The sequence below is a fragment of the Malaya genurostris genome, chromosome 2, assembly GCF_030247185.1.
Source record: "Malaya genurostris strain Urasoe2022 chromosome 2, Malgen_1.1, whole genome shotgun sequence".
Lineage (NCBI taxonomy): Eukaryota > Metazoa > Arthropoda > Insecta > Diptera > Culicidae > Malaya > Malaya genurostris.
The window spans coordinates 1,813,701-1,837,127 of record NC_080571.1 but is presented as its reverse complement, the minus strand read 5'-3'; the positions used below and the strand labels follow the sequence as shown (position 1 = coordinate 1,837,127).

General features: G+C 38.5%; 1 protein-coding gene across 4 annotated transcripts in view; it reads right to left on the bottom strand.

Annotated features, from left to right (window-relative positions):
• Positions 1–23,427, bottom strand: part of LOC131432730 (activating transcription factor 3) — a 170,267-nt gene that overhangs the window by 11,467 nt on the left and 135,373 nt on the right. For all 4 annotated transcript variants that reach the window (XM_058599208.1, XM_058599205.1, XM_058599206.1 and 1 more), the window contains one exon: positions 20,908–20,991. In XM_058599208.1, coding sequence (XP_058455191.1) covers positions 20,908–20,991 — 84 coding nt within the window. The remainder of the gene's footprint in view (positions 1–20,907; positions 20,992–23,427) is intronic.

Sequence of the window (23,427 nt, the reverse complement as noted above, 5' to 3'; positions counted from 1 at the left end):
ACAACACGAATTTTATCGTTATTTACTTTTATGATCTCTTTGATTGAAGAGTATCGTGATGTCAAACCTTTAGAAATTTGGTAAATGTTTAATGGCTTTGATATACGTCTAAAAAAGACTATCCAAGGCCCAGAAGAGCTCTCCTGATATTTTTTCGTTCGTGGGGGTATAGGATTCATGCTAGGATTTACGTCCATGGATTCATCCATCACATTAAAATTTTTAATCAAACTTTAAAATAAAAAATGAAACCAACACTACACAGTACTCAATTAAAAGGAAAAGAAAAAACTTCTACCTTGAAATTGTTGTCTATCTCCGTTGCACTGCCGTGTAGATCCTCGTTGCTCTAGATGTTCTTGTTGGATGTGATGCTACTGCTACCTGACATCCAGCACCACTCGAATTCCGATTTGCTTTCGTCTTCGCCAGCTGTAACCAGCGCAGGTCACCGGTGTATACCTGCGTGTTGTATGGCAGTGGAAAGACCGAGTTGTCTTGTCTCCTTCTTCCTTGTGCTCCGCACCGATATGCTTCTGCACCGAAGTGCCTTCGCACCGGTGTGCCTTTGCACTCTCCTTCTTCGATGTGCCTTTGAACTCTCTTGCTCAGCACTTGTGGCTGTGTATTGTGGCCTGGGTAGAGCTTGGGAAACGCCCTTTGTTGTTTCCTTCACCAGCTTGGCCCAGCACTAGGGCTCTCTTATGCAGCACGACTATACTTTTTAACGGCTGCTGCCAACAGGTCTCTACCTGTAGTTCAACCGTTGTCGTATTTAACGCGTGTAAACTAACCAGCGTTATTAAACTGTACGCTTCTATACACAACCTTCTCGGCTGAACGGCTATTACTGAATGATGGAAAATAGTAAGTTTTTGATCTTTTGCAAATTTTATGGTTTTTGGTTATAGAATCATTAACAATAAGAATTGAATAATTTGGAACTTTTTCAGCGAGTGTATGGTGGCTGAATATGCAAAATTTGTAAACTTTTTGACTATAATTTGGACATTTTCAGTAAACGTAGAGTGGCTCTATAGGAAAAAGGGATTTATTTTTACTTTTTCAAATTCGATGTTTAATAAATTGGTACATGTAACAGTTCGGCTGAAAAGTTCGTATCGTTTAATAGAAACACACATTTTTTTTGCCAAAATTCGTTTTTCTTATTCAACATAATTGTCATCAGAGGCGAAACAGCGATTATAGCGATCTTCCAACTTTTCGATACCATTTTTGTAGTACGATTTGTCCTTTGCCTCAAAATAGGCCTCAGTTTCAGCGATTACCTCTTCATTGCTTCTAAATTTTTTACCAGCGAGCATTCTCTTGAGGTCTGAAAACAGGAAAAAGTCACTGGGGGCCAAATCTGGAGAATACGGTGGATGAGGGAGCAATTCGAAGCCCAATTCGTTCAATTTCAGCATGGTTTTTCGTTGTTGTTTTTGATCGATTGTGAGCTCACGCGGCACCCATTTTGCACAAAGCTTTCTCATATCCAAATATTCGTGAATAATATTTCCAACACGTTCCTTTGATATCTTTAGGGTGTCAGCTATCTCGATCAACTTCACTTTACGGTCATTGAAAATCATTTTGTGGATTTTTTTCACGTTTTCATCGGTAACAGCCTCTTTTGGACGTCCACTGCGTTCATCGTCTTCGGTGCTCCTATGACCAGTACGAAATTTTGCAAACCACTTACGAATTGTTGCTTCGCCCGGTGCAGAGTCTGGATAACACTCATCAAGCCATTTTTGGTATCGGCGGCACTTTTTTTCATCAAAAAGTAGTGTTTCATCAACACACGAAATTCCTTTTTTTCCATTTTTTTCACAATAACAAAAGTAGCTTCACTCAAAATGCAATATCTCACAAACTAATAATCAGACAGCTGTCAAATTTATACACGTATCTTTTGAAGGTTGGTACTAAATGAAAATGGTATGGATTTAATTCTAGTGGCGCCCTCTCATAGAAACGATACGAACTTTTCAGCCGATCTGTTATATGGAAAATATTTTGACTAATGTTAATTCGATGCTCTATTGATTGGTGAATCACTAGCAGTTCAAATAAGATAATGTTGAACATTTTCAGCGATCGTAGGGGGATTTAATAAAAAAATTTGAAAATATTTTGATTTATGCTGTTTTAATGTTCAATTGATGAGCGAATCATCATTGATGAGCAGGTAGAATTGGATGATTTTTGACGTTTTTAGCGAGCGGTGGTTCAATATGAACATTTTGACTTTTGCATGTTTGATGTTATATTCATTAGTGCATTAATTGCAATTAAAGTTAGTTAATTTTGGATGTTCTCAGCGAGTGCTGGATGGCTTAATATATATAATAGTAATTTTTATACTATTTCCAATTCCATACCAGTAGTGGTAAAAAACACCAAACACCAATGCTTTTTACATATTTGTTCAAAAATATTTTCCTAGCAAAAATATGCAAAAGCAGTTCATTCGGTTTACGGTAAAGTTCGCTTGCTGTTCAGCAAAGCAATATATTCCAAACCATTCAGTTGACCGACCATCGGGGAAGGTCAATTGAGCTCCATTCGATGCGTAGTTTTATTATTTATGGTTCGATGACATGCCTACCTACAGCATCAAAACTAATATTCTATAAGCAAAGAAATAGCGTGTCAAAATCACAGGCACTTCGAAGATTTGCATGTTTAAATAGTATGGTTCACCACCACTACTATTGATATATTAAACAATACAGCATCAAATTTGCCAAAACAATTCACAATTCCTCATATAAAGCTGCGTTACCACCGAAAAAACGCTTAAAATTCTAATATTCCAATTGCTATCAATTAAACATTGAATTAGCAAAAGGTAAAATATTCCCATATTTTTATATAAAGCCACTCTACGCCCACTGAAAATGTCCAAAATTATCATATACGAATTTAATTCAATAAAGCATCGGATTTGCAAATTCAAATACTAACATTTTTCAAATAGGACCACACTACGCTCGCTGGAAATGTCCTATTGGAACTGTTATTGATTCACCAATTAATAGAACATTGACTCGACATTGAATAAATAAATATATTAATTAATAAATTAGTCAAAAATTTTAAAAGTTTTCAAATATCACCACCCTACGGTCGTCGAAAATGTCAAAACTATCACTATTAAATGGAATATAAAATCAGCAAAAGACAAAATATTTACAAATTTTCATATTGCGCCACCCTACGATCGCTGAAAATGTAAAAAATTATCCTAATCGAAATGTTATTGAATGATCAATCAATAGAGCATCGAAATGAGATTAGTCAAAAAATTTATATTTTCCATATACAGGCACCCTACGCTCGTTGAAAATGCCCAAAATTATCCTAATCAAAATGCTATTGATTAACTAATCAATGGAGTATCAGGTTTGCAATAGTTTAAAAATTTGCAATTTTTCACATTGAGCCACTCTACCTACACTCTTAGAAAAAATGAAATTTACGCTTGACGTAAATTCAAGCATGCCGTAATTTCTTCGGCTATGACACAATATTACTTCTCCTAACATGTAAAAATAAACTTTGCATCTGTATCGATGTAAGCTTCAGCTACATTAACTGTGAAGTTACTGATATGACTCATCTTTACATGCTTTGAATTGTGAATGTAAGTGAATCGCGACGCTCCATTTATGTGCATCTTCAAGGATGTAAATTTTTCTTAGTGTGTACATTCACATAAAGTATGCAAAATTATTTAATTCGAACTTCTATTGATTCATCAATCAATGGATCACCGATTTGGTAGTAGTCCAAAATTACACAATTTTCCATATATAATCACCCTACGCCCACCAAAAATGTCCAAAAAATAAATTTCGTTTACTATTGATTCACCAAATAATTAAACATAGAATTTAGAAAAGTCAAAATATTTACAATTTTCTATATTGAGCCACCCCACTCTTGCTGGAAATGTTCAAAATAACCATACACAGAAAGAAAAGATGAAACTTAAACGACATGTAAACGAATAGTACTATTAAACAGACGTCAGTTGAAACGAAAATCTGATTTAAAACCATAATTGATGTAAAATTACATTGAAATGCATTTACTTTTTCATTGAACAAGGCTGTATATTTACAAATCGCTTAGTTTTGTAATGTAACTTTCCATTCAATTACCTGCTCCAAATATGTGCATGAAAATAAATGTAAATTCACAAAATATTTTTATCTGTGTACTCTGCTGAACTATCCAAACACTCTAACGACCTGCCGTAGCTGACAAAGGTCGGTTCATCCGAAGCAACAGCCTATAGTATTCGAATCGGATGTTCATGAACATACTAGTAACGATAGGCTCACAAATTAAAGCATCGGTTCTTTCACCATCAGCATCGCTTCTTGGTTCGGCGATGCTGACTCGAACGATGGTATCGGCAAATTTATACTCGCGATGGTGGTTCGCTTTTTGGTTCGGAACGAACACGTTTTGCGTGTTCAGAATCGATGCTTTACCACCACTGGTCATCGTTTGACGAGATTTGGTCAGTTCTTTATTGGTATGCTGCTAATAAGATCAATTCTTCAAAAAAATTGACGAGAATTTCGATAAATTGAAAAATATTGGAAAATTTCGAAGCAGCGACCTTGACAGTCAAAGACAGCTAGCAAATACGGGCAAAATGAAAAAACCCACATTATCAGATCCGAATGGATTCCAAATCAATTCCGAATCGGCGAGAAATTTTCATTCGGGATTCCATGTGGAAATCACAATGAATTCCGAATCAATTCCAACTCCAGTGCAACAATGAATTTTACCTACAACCGGTTGATTCGGAAATCTTTCGGAATTGAGTGAGAAGACTGAATTGTCAGCTCGTCTTCTTCTTATTTTTTCTCGATTTCGCACGTTTTCTTGCTGATTTTCAGTTTATTTTTTCAAATGAAAACATTATATAACTGAATAAGTTTAAGTTTTTCGGATATACAGAACTAGTAAATAACCGGTTCCTGTTAGAATTGCAGCATAAATTGTTGGAATTCGCTGTAAATGAACCAAAAAGTCCTACATTGTAGCTGTTGTCCTACCTGTAGCTGGAGTGTAATGAAATGGCTTAAGTCGCCTAACTTTTACACTAACTAACACATTCGTAAAATGAGCGAAAACTCAATGACATTTATAATGTCACTGTCAATCGGGTTGATCAAGCAGCCAACTCAGGCGAAAATTCTAGCACTGAACCGATCGAGCACTGAAAAATCAAGCAGTCGAGTGAGAATTCATTGCTCATTCCGTCATTTCGATAATGTGGGAATATGCGCAGATTCCTTGTCCGTTATCACTGTAAAATAAGGTTCTAGCACTGGTAATGGGCTCCATTAAGAGGAAGGTTTGAAATTTTGTTTGAACTTGAGAAATGTAACCATCTAACGTTGTAACTTTTCCAACTTATTCAATCACGAATCACAGGTTTTGTTGTGCGTACCAAATCACTTTTGGTCAGCCTTAGTTGGTATCGGTTATCTCCGAACCAAAATGATCATAGTAATAGAAACATTAATCTTAAAATGTTGTAACTTTTGTACGTTTCTTTCACTTGCTATAAACTAGAAGTTGGTAATGTCAGAAACACAGCCGCGAGATTGACGTAGGATCGAATTCAAGTTATGTACCTTATGATAAAAAAAACCGGAATTTTCATTTTAAAATTCCCGCGCTTGTCCAATCGGTAAACTTTTATTCTCTCAACGTTGGCAACACTTTTATACACATTCTGTCAAATTTTGACGCATATCGTACGATTAGTTTTTGTTTGGCGTCTATACAAAGAAGTTGAAAAATTTTCGTGTGGCGATTTTTATAATGAATGAAAATTTAGAAGAACGTGCGTGCATCAAATTTTGTGTTGCAAATGGATTTAAGTGTTCCGAAACGTTGAAAATGTTAGAAAAGGCCTTTGGTGAATCGTGTATAGGAAAAACATAGGCATACGAGTGGTATAAACGGTTCAAGGTGGTCGTACAAGCTTGGATCATGATGAGATCCCTGGCCGCCCAACAACATCTGTTACTGAAGAAAACATTGAATCGGCGAAGCCAATCGTGTTGCAAAATCGTTCTGTACCGATTAGAGACATTGCTGTGTTGTTGGGCATCTATTATGGATCAGCCGAACACATTTTAACTGATGTTTTGAGTTTGAAATGCGTCGCTGGTGCCAAAAAAGCTGAATTTCATTCAAAAACAGCGTCGTGTTGATGTGACCAAAGAGATGATTTCCAACGCAGATAGTGACTTCATATTCATCGAATGCATCATAACTGGTGATGAGGTGTGGATCTATGAATATGACGTCGAAACTGCACAACAATCGACAGAATGGCGCTTCGAAGGCGAGCCGAAACCATCCATTATAAAATTCGCCACACGAAAATTTTTCAACTTCTTTGTATAGACGCCAAACAAAAACTAATCGTACGATATGTGTCAAAATTTGACAGAATGTGTATAAAAGTGTTTCCAACGTTGAGAGAATAAAAGTTTATCGATTGGACAAGCCCGGGAATTTTAAAATAGAAAATGCCGGTTCTTTTTGCCTTTCTCTATAGAAAGGTATTAGAATTGCTGGAAAAACCGACTTTCGAACGGAGCCTCGGAGACCCATAGTGTTATATACCATTCGACTCAGTTCGACGAGATCGGAAAATGTCTGTGTGTGTGTGTGTGTGTGTGTGTGTGTGTGTGTGTGTGTGTGTGTGTGTGTGTGTGTGTGTGTGTGTGTGTGTGTGTGTGTGTGTGTGTGTGTGTGTGTGTGTGTGTGTGTGTGTATGTGTGTGTGTACTTTTAGAAGATATTTGAACGCGCTCAATTTTCTCAGAGATGGCTGAACCGATTTTAACAAACTTGGGCTCGTTTGAAAGCTACTGTCGGGCCATTGATCAAGTTCGAAGATCAAATGGCTGTGACTTTTGGTTCCGGAGATATGATTGTATAAGTGACGTAACCGACAAAAAGCGTTGTATTTGAACGCGCTCAATTTTCTCAGAGATGGCTGATCCGATTTTAACAAACTTGGGCTCGTTTGAAAGCTACTGTCGGGCCGTTGATCAAGTTCGAAGATCAAATGGTTGTGACTTTTGGTTCCAGATATATGATGGTATAAATGACGTAACCGACAAAACACGTTGATTTTTACCGCTCTTATATATATAAGGGTGCCAAAATTTTGGGATCACCTCTTTTGTCGTTAAGTTCTAGTGCTCAAATGTTTAAGCACTTCGAAAAAAGCCTTCATGCAAAATTTGACCTAAATCGGACATGCTTAAGGGGTGCTGCCCGGTGGTAAAGGTTTGACAATTTTCGATCTTGAAAAAGCACCATAGGGGGAAGTACATGAAATTTCCAAAATCGAAAATTTTTTTTGATGCCAAAACTCTTAAAACTGCATAAAACATCAAAATTTAGTGTCATCTCAAAAAAAAATTTTTTTTTTGAAAAAATCAACTTTCTCGGACTTAGAAAAATTTTCATATATTTTCTAAGTCCCAAAAAGTCGATTTTTTCAAAAAAAAATTTTTTTTGGGATGACACTAAATCTCGACGTTTCATGCAATTCTAAGCCTTTTGGCATCAAAAATTTTTTTTCGATTTCGAAAATTTCATGTACTCCCCCCTATGGTGATTTTTCAAATTATATGAAAATTTCACTAAGTGGACTAAGAAGGCTTTTTGCCTTTCTCTATAGAAAGGTATTAGAATTGCTGGAAAAACCGACTTTCGAACGGAGCCTCGGAGACCCATAGTGTTATATACCATTCGACTCAGCTCGACGAGATCGGAAAATGTCTGTGTGTGTGTGTGTGTGTGTGTGTATGTGTGTGTGTGTGTGTGTGTGTGTGTGTGTGTGTGTGTGTGTGTGTGTGTGTGTGTGTGTGTGTGTGTGTGTGTGTGTATGTATGTATGTGCACTTTTCGAAGATATTTGAACGCGCTCAATTTTCTCAGAGATGGCTCAACCGATTTTAACAAACTTGGGCTTGTTTGAAAGCTACTGTCGGGCCATTGATCAAGTTCGAAGATCAAATGGCTGTGACTTTTGGTTCCGGAGATATGATTGTATAAGTGACGTAACCGACAAAAATCGTGCTATTTGAACGCGCTCAATTTTCTCAGAGATGGCTGAACCGATTTTAACAAACTTGGGCTCGTTTGAAAGCTACTGTCGGACCATTGATCAAGTTCGAAGATCAAATGGCTGTGAGTTTTGGTTCCGGAGATATGATTGTATAAGTGACGTAACCGACAAAAAGCGTTGTATTTGAACGCGCTCAATTTTCTCAGAGATGGCTGATCCGATTTTAACAAACTTGGGCTCGTTTGAAAGCTACTGTCGGGCCGTTGATCAAGTTCGAAGATCAAATGGTTGTGACTTTTGGTTCCAGATATATGATGGTATAAGTGACGTAACCGACAAAACACGTTGATTTTTACAGCTCTTATATATATAAGGGTGCCAAAATTTTGGGATCAACTCTATTTTCGTAAAGTTCTGGTGTTCAAAAGTTTAAGCACCTCGAAAAAAACCTTCATGCAAAATTTGACCTAAATCGGACATGCTTAAGGGGTGCTGCCCGGTGGTAAAGGTTTGGCAATTTTCGATCTTGAAAAAGCACCATAGGGGGGAGTACATGAAATTTCCAAAATCGAAAATTTTTTTTGATGCCAAAACTCTTAAAATTGCATAAAACATCGAAATTTAGTGTCATCTCAAAAAAATTTTTTTTTGAAAAAATCAACTTTCTGGGACTTCATATTTTTTCTAAGTCCCAAAAAGTCGATTTTTTCAAAAATTTTTTTTCGAGATGACACTAAATCTCGACGTTTCATGCAATTCTAAGCCTTTTGGCATCAAAAATTTTTTTTCGATTTCGAAAATTTCATGTACTCCCCCCTATGGTGATTTTTCAAGATATATGAAAATTTCACTAAGTGGACTAAGAAGGCTTTTTGCCTTTCTCTATAGAAAGGTATTAGAATTGCTGGAAAAACCTACTTTCGAACGGAGCCTCGGAGACCCATAGTGTTATATACCATTCGACTCAGCTCGACGAGATCGGAAAATGTCTGTGTGTGTGTGTGTGTATGTGTGTGTGTGTGTATGTGTGTGTGTGTGTGTATGTGTGTGCACTTTTCGAAGATATTTGAACGCGCTCAATTTTCTCAGAGATGGCTCAACCGATTTTAACAAACTTAGGCTCGTTTGAAAGCTACTATCGGGGCATTGATCAAGTTCGAAGATAAAATGGCTGTGACTTTTGGTTCCGGAGATATGATTGTATAAGTGACGTAACCGACAAAAAGCGTTGTATTTGAACGCGCTCAATTTTCTCAGAGATGGCTGAACCGATTTGAACAAACTTGGACTCGTTTGAAAGCTACTGGCGGGCCATTGATCAAGTTCGAAGATCAAATGGCTGTGACTTTTGGTTCCGGAGATATGATTGTATAAGTGACGTAATCGACAAAAAGCGTTGTATTTGAACGCGCTCAATTTTCTCAGAGATGGCTGATCCGATTTTAACAAACTTGGGCTCGTTTGAAAGCTACTGTCGGGCCGTTGATCAAGTTCGAAGATCAAATGGTTGTGACTTTTGGTTCCAGATATATGATGGTATAAGTGACGTAACCGACAAAACACGTTGATTTTTACCGCTCTTGTATATATAAGGGTGCCAAAATTTTGGGATCAACTCTATTTTCGTAAAGTTCTAGTGCTCAAAAGTTTAAGCACCTCGAAAAAAGCCTTCATGCAAAATTTGACCTAAATCGGACATGCTTAAGGGGTGCTGCCCGGTGGTAAAGGTTTGACAATTATCGATCTTGAAAAAGCACCATAGGGGGGAGTACATGAAATTTCCAAAATCGAAAATTTTTTTTGATGCCAAAACTCTTAAAACTGCATAAAACATCGAAATTTAGTGTCATCTCAAAAAAAAATTTTTTTGAAAAAATCAACTTTCTGGGACTTAGAAAAATTTTCATATTTTTTCTAAGTCCCAAAAAGTCGATTTTTTCCAAAAAATTTTTTTTCGAGATGACACTAAATCTCGACGTTTCATGCAATTCTAAGCCTTTTGGCATCAAAATTTTTTTTTCGATTTTGAAAATTTCATGTACTCCCCCCTATGGTGATTTTTCAAGATATATGAAAATTTCACTAAGTGGACTAAGAAGGCTTTTTGCCTTTCTCTATAGAAAGGTATTAGAATTGCTGGAAAAACCGACTTTCGAACGGAGCCTCGGAGACCCATAGTGTTATATACCATTCGACTCAGCTCGACGAGATCGGAAAATGTCTGTGTGTGTGTGTGTGTATGTGTGTGTGTGTGTATGTGTGTGCACTTTTCGAAGATATTTGAACGCGCTCAATTTTCTCAGAGATGGCTCAACCGATTTTAACAAACTTAGGCTCGTTTGAAAGCTACTATCGGGGCATTGATCAAGTTCGAAGATAAAATGGCTGTGACTTTTGGTTCCGGAGATATGATTGTATAAGTGACGTAACCGACAAAAAGCGTTGTATTTGAACGCGCTCAATTTTCTCAGAGATGGCTGAACCGATTTGAACAAACTTGGACTCGTTTGAAAGCTACTGGCGGTGTGTTGCTTTAGGCAGGAGTGAAGTGATCGGGTAGTGGACACAACACCACAAACACCCTCCGAAATAAAAGTCGGTTTAAACAGTGAAAACTGCGCGAGTGGAAGCTATAGAAGTGGTTTCAGTGTTTTTAAAGGGTTGTCGCACCCTATAATGATGCAATGAGTGCATTTTAGTGGCTGGAAACAGCATATTTTAAAGTGCCGATCAGCCAAATTGATGGCTGCTGATCTTTTTTTCGCCATGGTCGCTTCGATCATCGCGTCTTCGCAAGCCAGTGTTTGTGTTTTTATTATATTGCCGGTCAAACATCGGTATATAGGATTCCATTAGCCCTTTGGCTAGTATACAGGTTTGATATGAACTCATACCATTCAGGTAAGTTTATTCTTCCTATGTGTGTCACTGAGGAAAAATAAATGTTTTTGCACTCTATCTTCACATTACATTCGGTGCCTTTGGGCACTCAGGTATGTGACAGATGCAAAATACACACCAATCGGTTGCCTTTCAATCGCAACTGGTGGTGTAAAACTATTTGTACTGGTCAATACCGGTAAGATAGTAAAGTTTCAAACTTTTTTGTTTGGGCACTCGCTATATGTGTAAATAGCATTCTGGCTCATCTCCACACGATCTGTCGCTGTGTGATCGTTGGATTTAAATTATATCCCTTTACTACTTGGCGCCATGCAGGGAATCTGCGCGGTAAGCCAGCGCTAGCTGTTCTATATAGATACAGGAGTGTTAAATTGTACACCGCGGTGTGGACGGTTTGGGAACTGCTCGCGAACAGTGCTGCTCAAATTGATGTCCTGGTCGCTTCCTTTTTCCCTTGGCTGTGGAGACAGTGCACTGGATGCAAATCAGATGTCATTTTTGCACTTTGACCTCTGTGGTATTTATTGTTCTGTTGGTTTATAACAGCTTTTGGGGGGGCTGCTCTGGGGTTTTCAGTTGGGCTGCGGGTTTGCCGAGCATGTCTCGAACGTTTGCACCACTGTGTGTACAATTTATTACTCCGATTTAACACTTCAAGTGTATCTTCGGTCGGTGTGTGTAGATTTGGACAGTTTGTCACACTCGTCCATACGAAGCATTTATATTTACTTGTGAATATAATTGCGTACAAATTCTCTGCCATAGAATTTGGGATTACCTAATTAGGATTAAAGTATTAGTGAGTATCCAACTCTGTTCTTTTGGAACGCACTTTCGGCTTTCTTTTACTTTGGATCGCACTAGCGAAAGGTTGAGTATTTCCTCGCGCGCTTTCACGCTTTAAATTCGTATCGCTTTTTTCTCTTTTATTTTTCGGAAAATGGATACAAAATACATCCAATCATCTGACTGCTCTCATTCCGAACCGTCTGATGGCCAGAAACCTGGGAGTTCCGTCACAAAGTGTCGGAACGACCAGAATATGGAAGTCAGAGGGAATGGATTCGAGAGTAGTCAGACTGCGATGGATGTTCAACCCGGTCCTTCGCCTTCCACCGTTGAAACAGAAGGCGAAGACAAAGGTAAAAACTTTGAGCGAAATCTAAAAAAGAAGATTCGCAAAAGACAAGCTCTCGGAAAGGCGGCTTCTGCTTCTAGAGGCCACTTGTCCGAACAAACTGAACGCTTTCAGGTCCGGATGTTGAACGGTATGTTCACTGAGGACCTGAAAGCCCATTTATTAAGAGACTTGAACAAATGTCTCTTCACAACGCCGTCTACGGAGTTTATACCAAGCTTCAAAGGCTGTGGACTTAGGTACGGCATCGTCTGGTTCTCTCCGGAGAATGAGATGAGCAGTGCCTGGCTCAAGCAGAAGCTTGGTTTGATAAACCAGCAGGCTGGCGATAGTAAGTTCATTATTGAACCCTACAGTCTACATCAAAATCGGGTTTGCCTTCCTATTCCTTGGGATACTGAGGAAGGGTTGGCTGTATCCGATGTTCTGATGAGATTAGATCTGCAAAATCCGGGGATTTTGTTGAATCGGTGGATGTTACTCAAGGCGGGTCCGGTTACTGTGGGAAAACGCATGTTTTTCTGCAGTATCGACGATGACTCAATGAGCCTTCTAGAGAAAACAAAATTCCGTCTGAACTATGGTTTTCAGAAAATCTATGTACGTATCGTTCATCAGAAAAACGTACATAGTAACAAACCTGAATAGGCTTTAAGAGCAGACTGTTCGGGACCTCGCAAAGGTTCAGAATTTACTTCTGCTTTCACTAAATGTGATCCCCAGCAGATTGTTCAGCATCCCTCAGGGGTGCAGAATTTACTTCTGCTTTCTATGTTTTTTGTGTCGTCAATTTCCCCCATTCTCCTAGTCCAAACCTTACCATTTCCCTTCGATCCCTCCCTCTAACACATCGGGAAAATGATGAAAACAAATAATATGGATGGCAAGGCACAAATCTCCAAATATCAAGGGGAACGTGCCATTCGAGCCAATTTGTTCTGATTCCTGATTCCTGAAGAAGGCTTTTTGCCTTTCTCTATAGAAAGGTATTAGAATTGCTGGAAAAACCGACTTTCGAACGGAGCCTCGGAGACCCATAGTGTTATATACCATTCGACTCAGCTCGACGAGATCGGAAAATGTCTGTGTGTGTGTGTGTATGTGTGTGTGTGTGTGTGTGTGTGTGTGTGTGTGTGTGTGTGTGTGTGTGTGTGTGTGTGTGTGTATGTGTGTGTGTACTTTTAGAAGATATTTGAACGCGCTCAATTTTCTCAGAGATGGCTGAACCGATTTTAACAAACTTGGGCTCGTTTGAAAGCTACTGTCGGGCCGTTGATCAAGTTCGAAGATCAAATGGTTGTGACTTTTGGTTCCAGATATATGATGGTATAAGTGACGTAACCGACAAAACACGTTGATTTTTACCGCTCTTGTATATATAAGGGTGCCAAAATTTTGGGATCAACTCTATTTTCGTAAAGTTCTAGTGCTCAAAAGTTTAAGCACCTCGAAAAAAGCCTTCATGCAAAATTTGACCTAAATCGGACATGCTTAAGGGGTGCTGCCCGGTGGTAAAGGTTTGACAATTATCGATCTTGAAAAAGCACCATAGGGGGGAGTACATGAAATTTCCAAAATCGAAAATTTTTTTTGATGCCAAAACTCTTAAAACTGCATAAAACATCGAAATTTAGTGTCATCTCAAAAAAAAATTTTTTTGAAAAAATCAACTTTCTGGGACTTAGAAAAATTTTCATATTTTTTCTAAGTCCCAAAAAGTCGATTTTTTCCAAAAAATTTTTTTTCGAGATGACACTAAATCTCGACGTTTCATGCAATTCTAAGCCTTTTGGCATCAAAATTTTTTTTTCGATTTTGAAAATTTCATGTACTCCCCCCTATGGTGATTTTTCAAGATATATGAAAATTTCACTAAGTGGACTAAGAAGGCTTTTTGCCTTTCTCTATAGAAAGGTATTAGAATTGCTGGAAAAACCGACTTTCGAACGGAGCCTCGGAGACCCATAGTGTTATATACCATTCGACTCAGCTCGACGAGATCGGAAAATGTCTGTGTGTGTGTGTGTGTGTATGTGTGTGTGTGTGTGTGTGTGTGTATGTGTGTGTGTGTGTATGTGTGTGCACTTTTCGAAGATATTTGAACGCGCTCAATTTTCTCAGAGATGGCTCAACCGATTTTAACAAACTTAGGCTCGTTTGAAAGCTACCATCGGGGCATTGATCAAGTTCGAAGATAAAATGGCTGTGACTTTTGGTTCCGGAGATATGATTGTATAAGTGACGTAACCGACAAAAAGCGTTGTATTTGAACGCGCTCAATTTTCTCAGAGATGGCTGAACCGATTTGAACAAACTTGGACTCGTTTGAAAGCTACTCGCGGGCCATTGATCAAGTTCGAAGATCAAATGGCTGTGACTTTTGGTTCCGGAGATATGATTGTATAAGTGACGTAATCGACAAAAAGCGTTGTATTTGAACGCGCTCAATTTTCTCAGAGATGGCTGATCCGATTTTAACAAACTTGGGCTCGTTTGAAAGCTACTGTCGGGCCGTTGATCAAGTTCGAAGATCAAATGGTTGTGACTTTTGGTTCCAGATATATGATGGTATAAGTGACGTAACCGACAAAACACGTTGATTTTTACCGCTCTTGTATATATAAGGGTGCCAAAATTTTGGGATCAACTCTATTTTCGTAAAGTTCTAGTGCTCAAAAGTTTAAGCACCTCGAAAAAAGCCTTCATGCAAAATTTGACCTAAATCGGACATGCTTAAGGGGTGCTGCCCGGTGGTAAAGGTTTGACAATTATCGATCTTGAAAAAGCACCATAGGGGGGAGTACATGAAATTTCCAAAATCGAAAATTTTTTTTGATGCCAAAACTCTTAAAACTGCATAAAACATCGAAATTTAGTGTCATCTCAAAAAAAAATTTTTTTGAAAAAATCAACTTTCTGGGACTTAGAAAAATTTTCATATTTTTTCTAAGTCCCAAAAAGTCGATTTTTTCCAAAAAATTTTTTTTCGAGATGACACTAAATCTCGACGTTTCATGCAATTCTAAGCCTTTTGGCATCAAAATTTTTTTTTCGATTTTGAAAATTTCATGTACTCCCCCCTATGGTGATTTTTCAAGATATATGAAAATTTCACTAAGTGGACTAAGAAGGCTTTTTGCCTTTCTCTATAGAAAGGTATTAGAATTGCTGGAAAAACCGACTTTCGAACGGAGCCTCGGAGACCCATAGTGTTATATACCATTCGACTCAGTTCGTCGAGATCGGAAAATGTCTGTGTGTGTGTGTGTGTATGTGTGTGTGTGTATGTGTGTGTGTGTGTATGTGTGTGCACTTTTCGAAGATATTTGAACGCGCTCAATTTTCTCAGAGATGGCTGAACCGATTTGAACAAACTTGGGCTCGTTTGAAAGCTACTGTCGGGCCATTGATCAAGTTCGAAGATCAAATGGCTGTGATTTTTGGTTCAGGAGATATGATTCTATAAGTGACGTAACCGACAAAAAGCGTTGTATTTGAACGCGCTCAATTTTCTCAGAGATGGCTGAACCGATTTGAACAAACTTGGACTCGTTTGAAAGCTACTGGCGGGCCATTGATCAAGTTCGAAGATCAAATGGCTGTGACTTTTGGTTCCGGAGATATGATTGTATAAGTGACGTAACCGACAAAAATCGTGCTATTTGAACGCGCTCAATTTTCTCAGAGATGGCTGAACCGATTTTAACAAACTTGGGCTCGTTTGAAAGCTACTGTCGGACCATTGATCAAGTTCGAAGATCAAATGGCTGTGACTTTTGGTTCCGGAGATATGATTGTATAAGTGACGTAACCGACAAAAAGCGTTGTATTTGAACGCGCTCAATTTTCTCAGAGATGGCTGATCCGATTTTAACAAACTTGGACTCGTTTGAAAGCTACTGGCGAGCCATTGATCAAGTTCGAAGATCAAATGGCTGTGACTTTTGGTTCCAGAAATATGATTGTATAAGTGACGTAACCGACAAAACACGTTGATTTTTACCGCTCTTGTATATATAAGGGTGCCAAAATTTTGGGATCAACTCTATTTTCGTAAAGTTCTAGTGCTCAAAAGTTCAAGCACCTCGAAAAAAGCCTTCATGCAAAATTTGACCTAAATTGGACATGCTTAAGGGGTGCTGCCCGGTGGTAAAGGTTTGACAATTATCGATCTTGAAAAAGCACCATAGGGGGGAGTACATGAAATTTCCAAAATAAAAAATTTTTTTTGATGCCAAAACTCTTAAAACTGCATAAAACATCGAAATTTAGTGTTATCCCGAAAAAATTTTTTTTTGAAAAAATCAACTTTCTGGGACTTAGAAAAATTTTCATATTTTTTCTAAGTCCCAAAAAGTCGACTTTTTCAAAAAAATTTTTTTTCGAGATGACACTAAATCTCGACGTTTCATGCAATTCTAAGCCTTTTGGCATCAAAAATTTTTTTTCGATTTCGAAAATTTCATTTACTCCCCCCTATGGTGATTTTTCAAGATATATGAAAATTTCACTAAGTGGACTAAGAAGGCTTTTTTTATTTTAGATTAGCATCACTGTTCTCATACAAATAGGCAACGCAAATGTCAAGCACTAGTTTGGAAAAATGATGCTGACTGTGTGACATAAACACTGAAGCATGCTTTTGTGAACTACTCGAATCAATCTGAATCAATTGGTGTCAAAATTAGTATCCAAAATTATTTAATAAAAGTATGAAACATATTTTCATGAGACTGTTATGAAAGAAGAGAAAGGCATTATCACACCACTAGGTGGATTAAGAAGGGTTTTTTAGATTAGCATCATTGTTCTCATACAAATAGGCAACGCAAATGTCAAGCACTAGTTTGGAAAAATGATGCTGACTGTGTGACATAAACACTGAAGCATGCTTTTGTGAACTACTCGAATCAATCTGAATCAATTGGTGTCAAAATTAGTATCCAAAATTATTTAATAAAAGTATGAAACATATTTTCATGAGACTGTTATGAAAGAAGAGAAAGGCATTATCACACCACTAGGTGGATTAAGAAGGGTTTTTATCATAAGGTATGAGGGCTCAGGGTTGGATACTAATCAAGTTATTCTAGTACAGTTCGGTTTTACATCTCATTCAAGCAAAGTCTTGGTATTACATTCCTGTAGTGGAATTTGACCTTCTGTTTCAACAAACTTCGCAGCCGATTCAGAGTGTACAGACCCATTGCATGGCTGGTGCTACTATCCTACTGACACTGGGAATCCTTCCAGGTCGGGGCTCGAACATACCGCAACTGGCTTGTAAGACCAGTGCCCTATGCATTGAACTGCCAACCCGGGACATCTCATTCAAGTCAGTCCATAAAACAAAACCGCTTGCCGTCACCGATTCTTATATTCGCAAAACTATGTCCCAATACGGAGAGATTCTCTCTATCGAAAAAGAAAAGTGTAAGAATTTTTTCCCCGATATTCTAAATGGCGTACGTTTATTACGCATACACTTGAAGAAGCCTATACCTTCTTATATGATTTTCGGTCAAGATACAAGAGTTCCGTGCAAATCACTTGTTACCTATGACAATCAGATGGCCACATGTCAATATTACCAAAAAGCTGTTCACTACGGTAAGCCATGTGATAAACTGGACAAGGAGACAACTACACCAAAGGACAACGGTGCTTCCTTCACACAAACCCCAAGCAACCCCAGTACACCTGTGTCAGCCGCCAACAACAATGAAGCATCCCCTTCAACGAAACCATCAGTATCTCCTATAGAACAAAGTACACCGGCTGCAGTTAACAACTTACCCTCCAACCAACCAGCAATTGCAACCAATATACAACAAGGTGCATCTACAGAAACTAGCAACGAAAAGAAGACGGAAATCGACAACAATACCATCGATGCGGCAATGGATGACGAGACGAACCACGAACGAAGTGCCCCTCAATCCTCGCAGGAGGGAAATGGAAGCTCCTCTCCCCCTAGAAAAGGGTGACAACGACATCCAACTCAAAAAAAAATTATTTAAAAAATCGGCTCAATCAGCCACGTAAAGCTTCTACGCAAATAGGCCTGAATAAAAAAAATATGTTTTAAATAAAAAAAAAGTTATTGTAGTTGATATTTTTGATTTTTCGAACTACATCTAGCATAAGTTTCACCACAAAAAATCAACTACTTTTGAATTGATATTTCAATTGTCGATTTTCTCATTACAATGGAAAATAATATCGTAAGGAGTGTATCGAAAATAAGCTATCCACATACATTTGTGTTGTACGCATGTATTTGTGATGGTTTTTTATGCTCAGATCACAGCATGCTGTGCGTTTGGCTGTCAGCTTTCGTTTGTTTACTTGTTTGTGCGGTTGAAATTCTGCGTTTTCCAAATATCGCGTATTGAAAAGGAAGTGAAAATTAAGGTTCTGGACACATGGCTAAGTGAGAAGGACATTACTATGCGAAAATTGGCGAAGCGGTTTGGAATTCATCACGCAAGTGTTAAAACTATCATTAATATGTTTGGGGAACACTATTCTTTGGATGAGCTACCAGGAAGAGGCAGAAAACCCGATTCTTCCAACCCGAAACTGAATCAAAAAGTGGTATCTCTAATCATGAAGAACAAATCAATGTAAATACATGATTTGGCCAAAAAAGCAGGAACGATGAAGAGGCAAAATCACCTGAAGACCTACAAGAAGGAGAAAATCTCGAAACAAAGTATAGAACCGAAGAAGCGAGTAGCAACAAGGGCCCGGAAATTGTATTCGCGTCTTTTGCAGTATCCGGATGCATGCGTTTTGATGGACGAGGACTCAAAAACCCTTCCAGGTCCACAATACTTTACTATCGTCCTCGGGGAGGATGTGAGCGATTCGGACAGGTCGATTCAAGTGGAGAAATTCGGTCGAAAGGTACTGGTATGGCAAGCAATATGTTCCTGTGGTTTGAAGTCAACCATTGTTTACACTACCGGAACTATAAATGCAGAAATCTATCGATCTGAGTGTCTCCAGAATAGATTGCTGCCTTTGTATAAGAAGCATAGTACATCTCCACTGTTTTTGGCCGGATTCAGCGTCGACTCACTATGCCAAAACCACTCTCAATTGGTTTGCGGAAAAGGGTATAAATTTCGTTGAGAAAAATATCAATCCACCAAATTGCCCTCAGCTTCGACCCATCGAACGTTACTGGGAAATCGTGAGGAGGGTCTTCAAGTAGACTGGTAAGGCAGCTGGGAACACAAGCGTCAACAAAATGCGATGCAACACTTGTCCGGAACTTGATGAAGAGCGTTCTATCAAAAGTTCGAAAATTCGTGAAGGAATAACTTAAATCTCATCCGGTTTTCATTACGCTCAAGTTTAACCTCGTACAATAAAGGATCAATTTTTAGTTTGAAATAAAAATATCGTTTTTTATCATAATTTGAAAGAAAATTTTGTGGATAGCTTATTTTCGATTCACTCCTTGATCAGTTCTTTAAGCTTAAGTTGAAGGATCTTAAAAAACCAAATAATTAAATTCATTCGATGTTAAATTTATTCGATATTTATTCATATTTACAATATTTTCCTCGAATACTAAAGTCAGAATCTATGTTGTGATATTGGTTTGATTAATTTTTTTGCAACTGATTTCCTTATTTCAATGAAAAAGCACATCGTAGTTAGTTCTTTTGTGTGAAGTTGATGGTTCTTAGAAGAATTACCGAGTTAAGTAGAGTAGAATAGAATCTCGTAGATTACGAGATCCTAGAACAATGCGAATTCAACGGGTTTGGAAACAGTTCACAGTAAAACATTGTCAGTGACGAAGCTACCCAAAAACGATTTTGAAAGCACCTTTCCAAATATTTAAAACAAATTATTTATAATTTGAACAACACAAACCAAAATTTGTCTTCTAAAACTTCTTGTGTTCGGCCGTTGATTCGAGTCAGATTGTAAGGCAAAAAGAGGAACAAGGAGCTGGCAAAGTAACACCAGTCCACTAGCGGAGCGAGTGTGAACTCTGGTGTGGGCGCAGTCATTACTCGTCAACTTTATTTTTTCTTCTTCTCCTTTCTTTAATTCGTTCGCCACAGATGACATGGGGGTTGTTAGAAATCTACGTTCTGAGACAATTTAGGATTCCACCTATGAAAACTCCCAACAACAAAAATTTCAAGAAAAGCACTATCATCGATTATGGACTTAATTTCAGCGTGGCACTTGACCTTTCTTGCCCAAGTCGATTCATGTCCAAGCTTTCGAAAAAAATAGAAGGCGGGAGGACCGTGCTGGTCCCAGTATCGTAGTCGTTGCCCCTCATCGCAGTCGGAGGGTTTTTTTATTGAACTCGACAAAGATTTGGCACGAATAACGCTCGCTAAATAAATTACTCGCGAGGTCGTTTCTGATGTTATTTTTTTCTGTTCATTTTGGGGCATCTTCGAACCTTTCGCACAGCAGTCGCTGGTGAAGTGCGGTTCAGTTTATTGAATTTCGTTTTTATTTTTGTTCGCGATACCAGCGGCTTTGGTCGCCCGGATCACTTCCTAATGGAAAAGGAACTCGTTTTGTTGGTGCAGACGTCTTTTGGATATCTTTTTTTCGTTTTCCCGTTGGCTGATCAAAGATGGCTGCGTTGCGTGATTGAATGATGAATGAAGAGATGTGAGTGTATGGGAAGCTGAGCCGGACAGCAAATCTAGAAAGCAAAAAAAAATTCAACAAGCAACAGGCGGGAAAAATTACCTGTTGTACGCTCGGAGTCCTGCCAGGGCCAGCCGGTGAGTCCAGGGGCGAGTCAGAGCTGTTCGAATGGCTGTCGTGTGATGCCTAAAAAAGAAGAAGTATAAAAGAGATGATCAAATCACTGACATTCACAATGCATCAATTCTGTTCACCTTAATTTTACCATCTAAAGACTATTGCGATAAGTTTGGGACTCGGCAATGTGAATCACACTGGACAGAACCTTCTGTGCTAGGAACGTCTAATGCTGCAGGTTTCGTTGATTGATATCGTTAAATTGTAGATAACAGATTGTGTTAACATCGACAACGAAGTTTTGGAGGCCACGATTTATCAGTTAAATTGATTTTCATTCGCCCCTACCATATCAAATTACGGATGTGTTTGTTGTTTAAAAAATATGAATATCTCGTATTATCTGGTTCTCCACTATTTCACCGAACGACCACGACTAAACATTTCACAACATAAAAAATAAAAAAGGAAAATCCAGAAAAACGTGCCTGTTACTCAGCAAGTGTTCATATCCAGAAATTAATTGAATTTTGGTAACGTTTCAGTCTTCGACTTGCAGCTCAAATGAAAACAGTTCAGATGATGCAGTGTATCAGTTCAACTTGGAAAGCAAAGCAAAGTAGTAGAGATAAAACAGACTTTTCAGTCGGTGTTGGTGATTGCCGATAATTTGACAGAAGCTACTCGATATTTATCTATATTGCATACAACATTTTCAATCCGGTAGAAGATGCTACAGAAACTCGTGTCTCTCAATGCATGAACCGTGAGAGAATTTTCCTACATTTCTTCGCTCCACTTCATACTCTGAGTATTTCATGGCCCTTAAAAAAAATTACAGTCTGATAATGATCGGTGCTGTGTGGAATTTACCAAGAGAGAATCGCAAGTTGATAATTATCGCCGAAAATCGAAGCGATGATTCTCATACTAGGTTGCAATATTTCAAAACACTTTTGTGGAGCATTCACATACATTTTCATTGACACAACTTATACAAAGGTTATATGCACATAGTTAGAATAAACGGCGGCAATAGTAAAATGATTCTATCGTAATTATCAACTGCCCATATAGAATCGGATCGCGAAACGAGAATAAGCGACCGTTTGTTGCTTCAGAGAGAATCCCCACTGCAGCCTGCTAGCGTTTGATTCTCAGATAGATCATCGAGAGAAATTCGCTCTCGCACTGGTGTCTATTCAATGTTAAATAAACCATGCCGGTTTTTTGTTGCTGCGATGATATCCATCTCTCTTTGATGGCACTGATTCAATCGAGTGATGAGTTGCTAGTAAGCGTTCTTTGATACGATAGAAGCCTCCTCCTTGGTTTCAGTCAAATATCATGTCTTGGATTTCCGGTCGAATACAGATAGTAGGATAAAAGACTGTCCCAGAAAGTAAGGACGCACTTTGATTTCGCTGTAAATAATTCACAAATGTTAGATATTTCGAACTGTTGAATGGTTTCGGCTGCCGAGACATGTTTCCTAAGATGTGCCTTCGTTAATGCCCAAAATTCCTCAATTGGTCGAAGTTGTGGGCAAATTGGTGGATTCATGTCTTTTGGGACGAAAGTGACATTTTTGGTAGTATACCATTCTACCGTTGATTTCGAGTAGTGGCAAGAAGCAAGATCTGGCCAGAAGACAACAGGATCCCTGTGGCTTCGAATCATGGGTAGAAGTCGTTTTTGTAAACATTCCTTGATGTATATTTCGCTGTTCATTGAAGCAGTGGTGATGAAGGGTTTCGAAATCTTACCGCAGCTACAAATTGCTTGCCAGACCATAGCTTTCTTTCCAAATTTTTCGACTTCAATCGATGTCTCGGACTGGTTTAACACTTGCCCTTCTCGCACCGTATAATATTGTGATCCCGGCAAGGTTTTGTAATCGAGTTTCACGTAGGTTTCGTCGTCCATGATTATGCAGTTCAAATTTCCAGCAAGAATCGTATTGTACAGCTTTCGAACCCTCAGCCTGATCGATGCTTCTTGTTTCGGACTACGTTTTGGTTGTTTCTGCTTCTTATGGGTTCGAAGATTCAAACGTTCTTTAGCACGAAGAACATTTGACTTCGAAGTGCCCACTTTTTTGGCCACATCCCGAACTGAAACCTCCTTCTTTTGCTCGAACGCCTTCAGTACACGTTTATCCAACTGAGGGTTAGCAGGCCTTTTTTCGACCCGTTTTCGGTTTATCCTGAAAGGTGTTATCCTCACTGATCTTCCTTATTCCATTTCGCACGGCTTTTTCACTTACTCCTTCCATTTTTGCTATCTTTCTCAGTGACAGTCCGCGTTCTGTGCACCATTTGTACACAATTTTTCGACGTTGTTCTGCTGAAAGTCCACGCGTTTCGAAACAAACTAATGAAAACAAATAAACAACTGCACAAGTGGTTAGAGTGGTTGACAGATTCTGAATCATTGCGAAATGGCAACGGTTTTTGGTTGCGTTCATACTTTCTGGGACAGTCTTTAAACTGGTGAACAATCTGG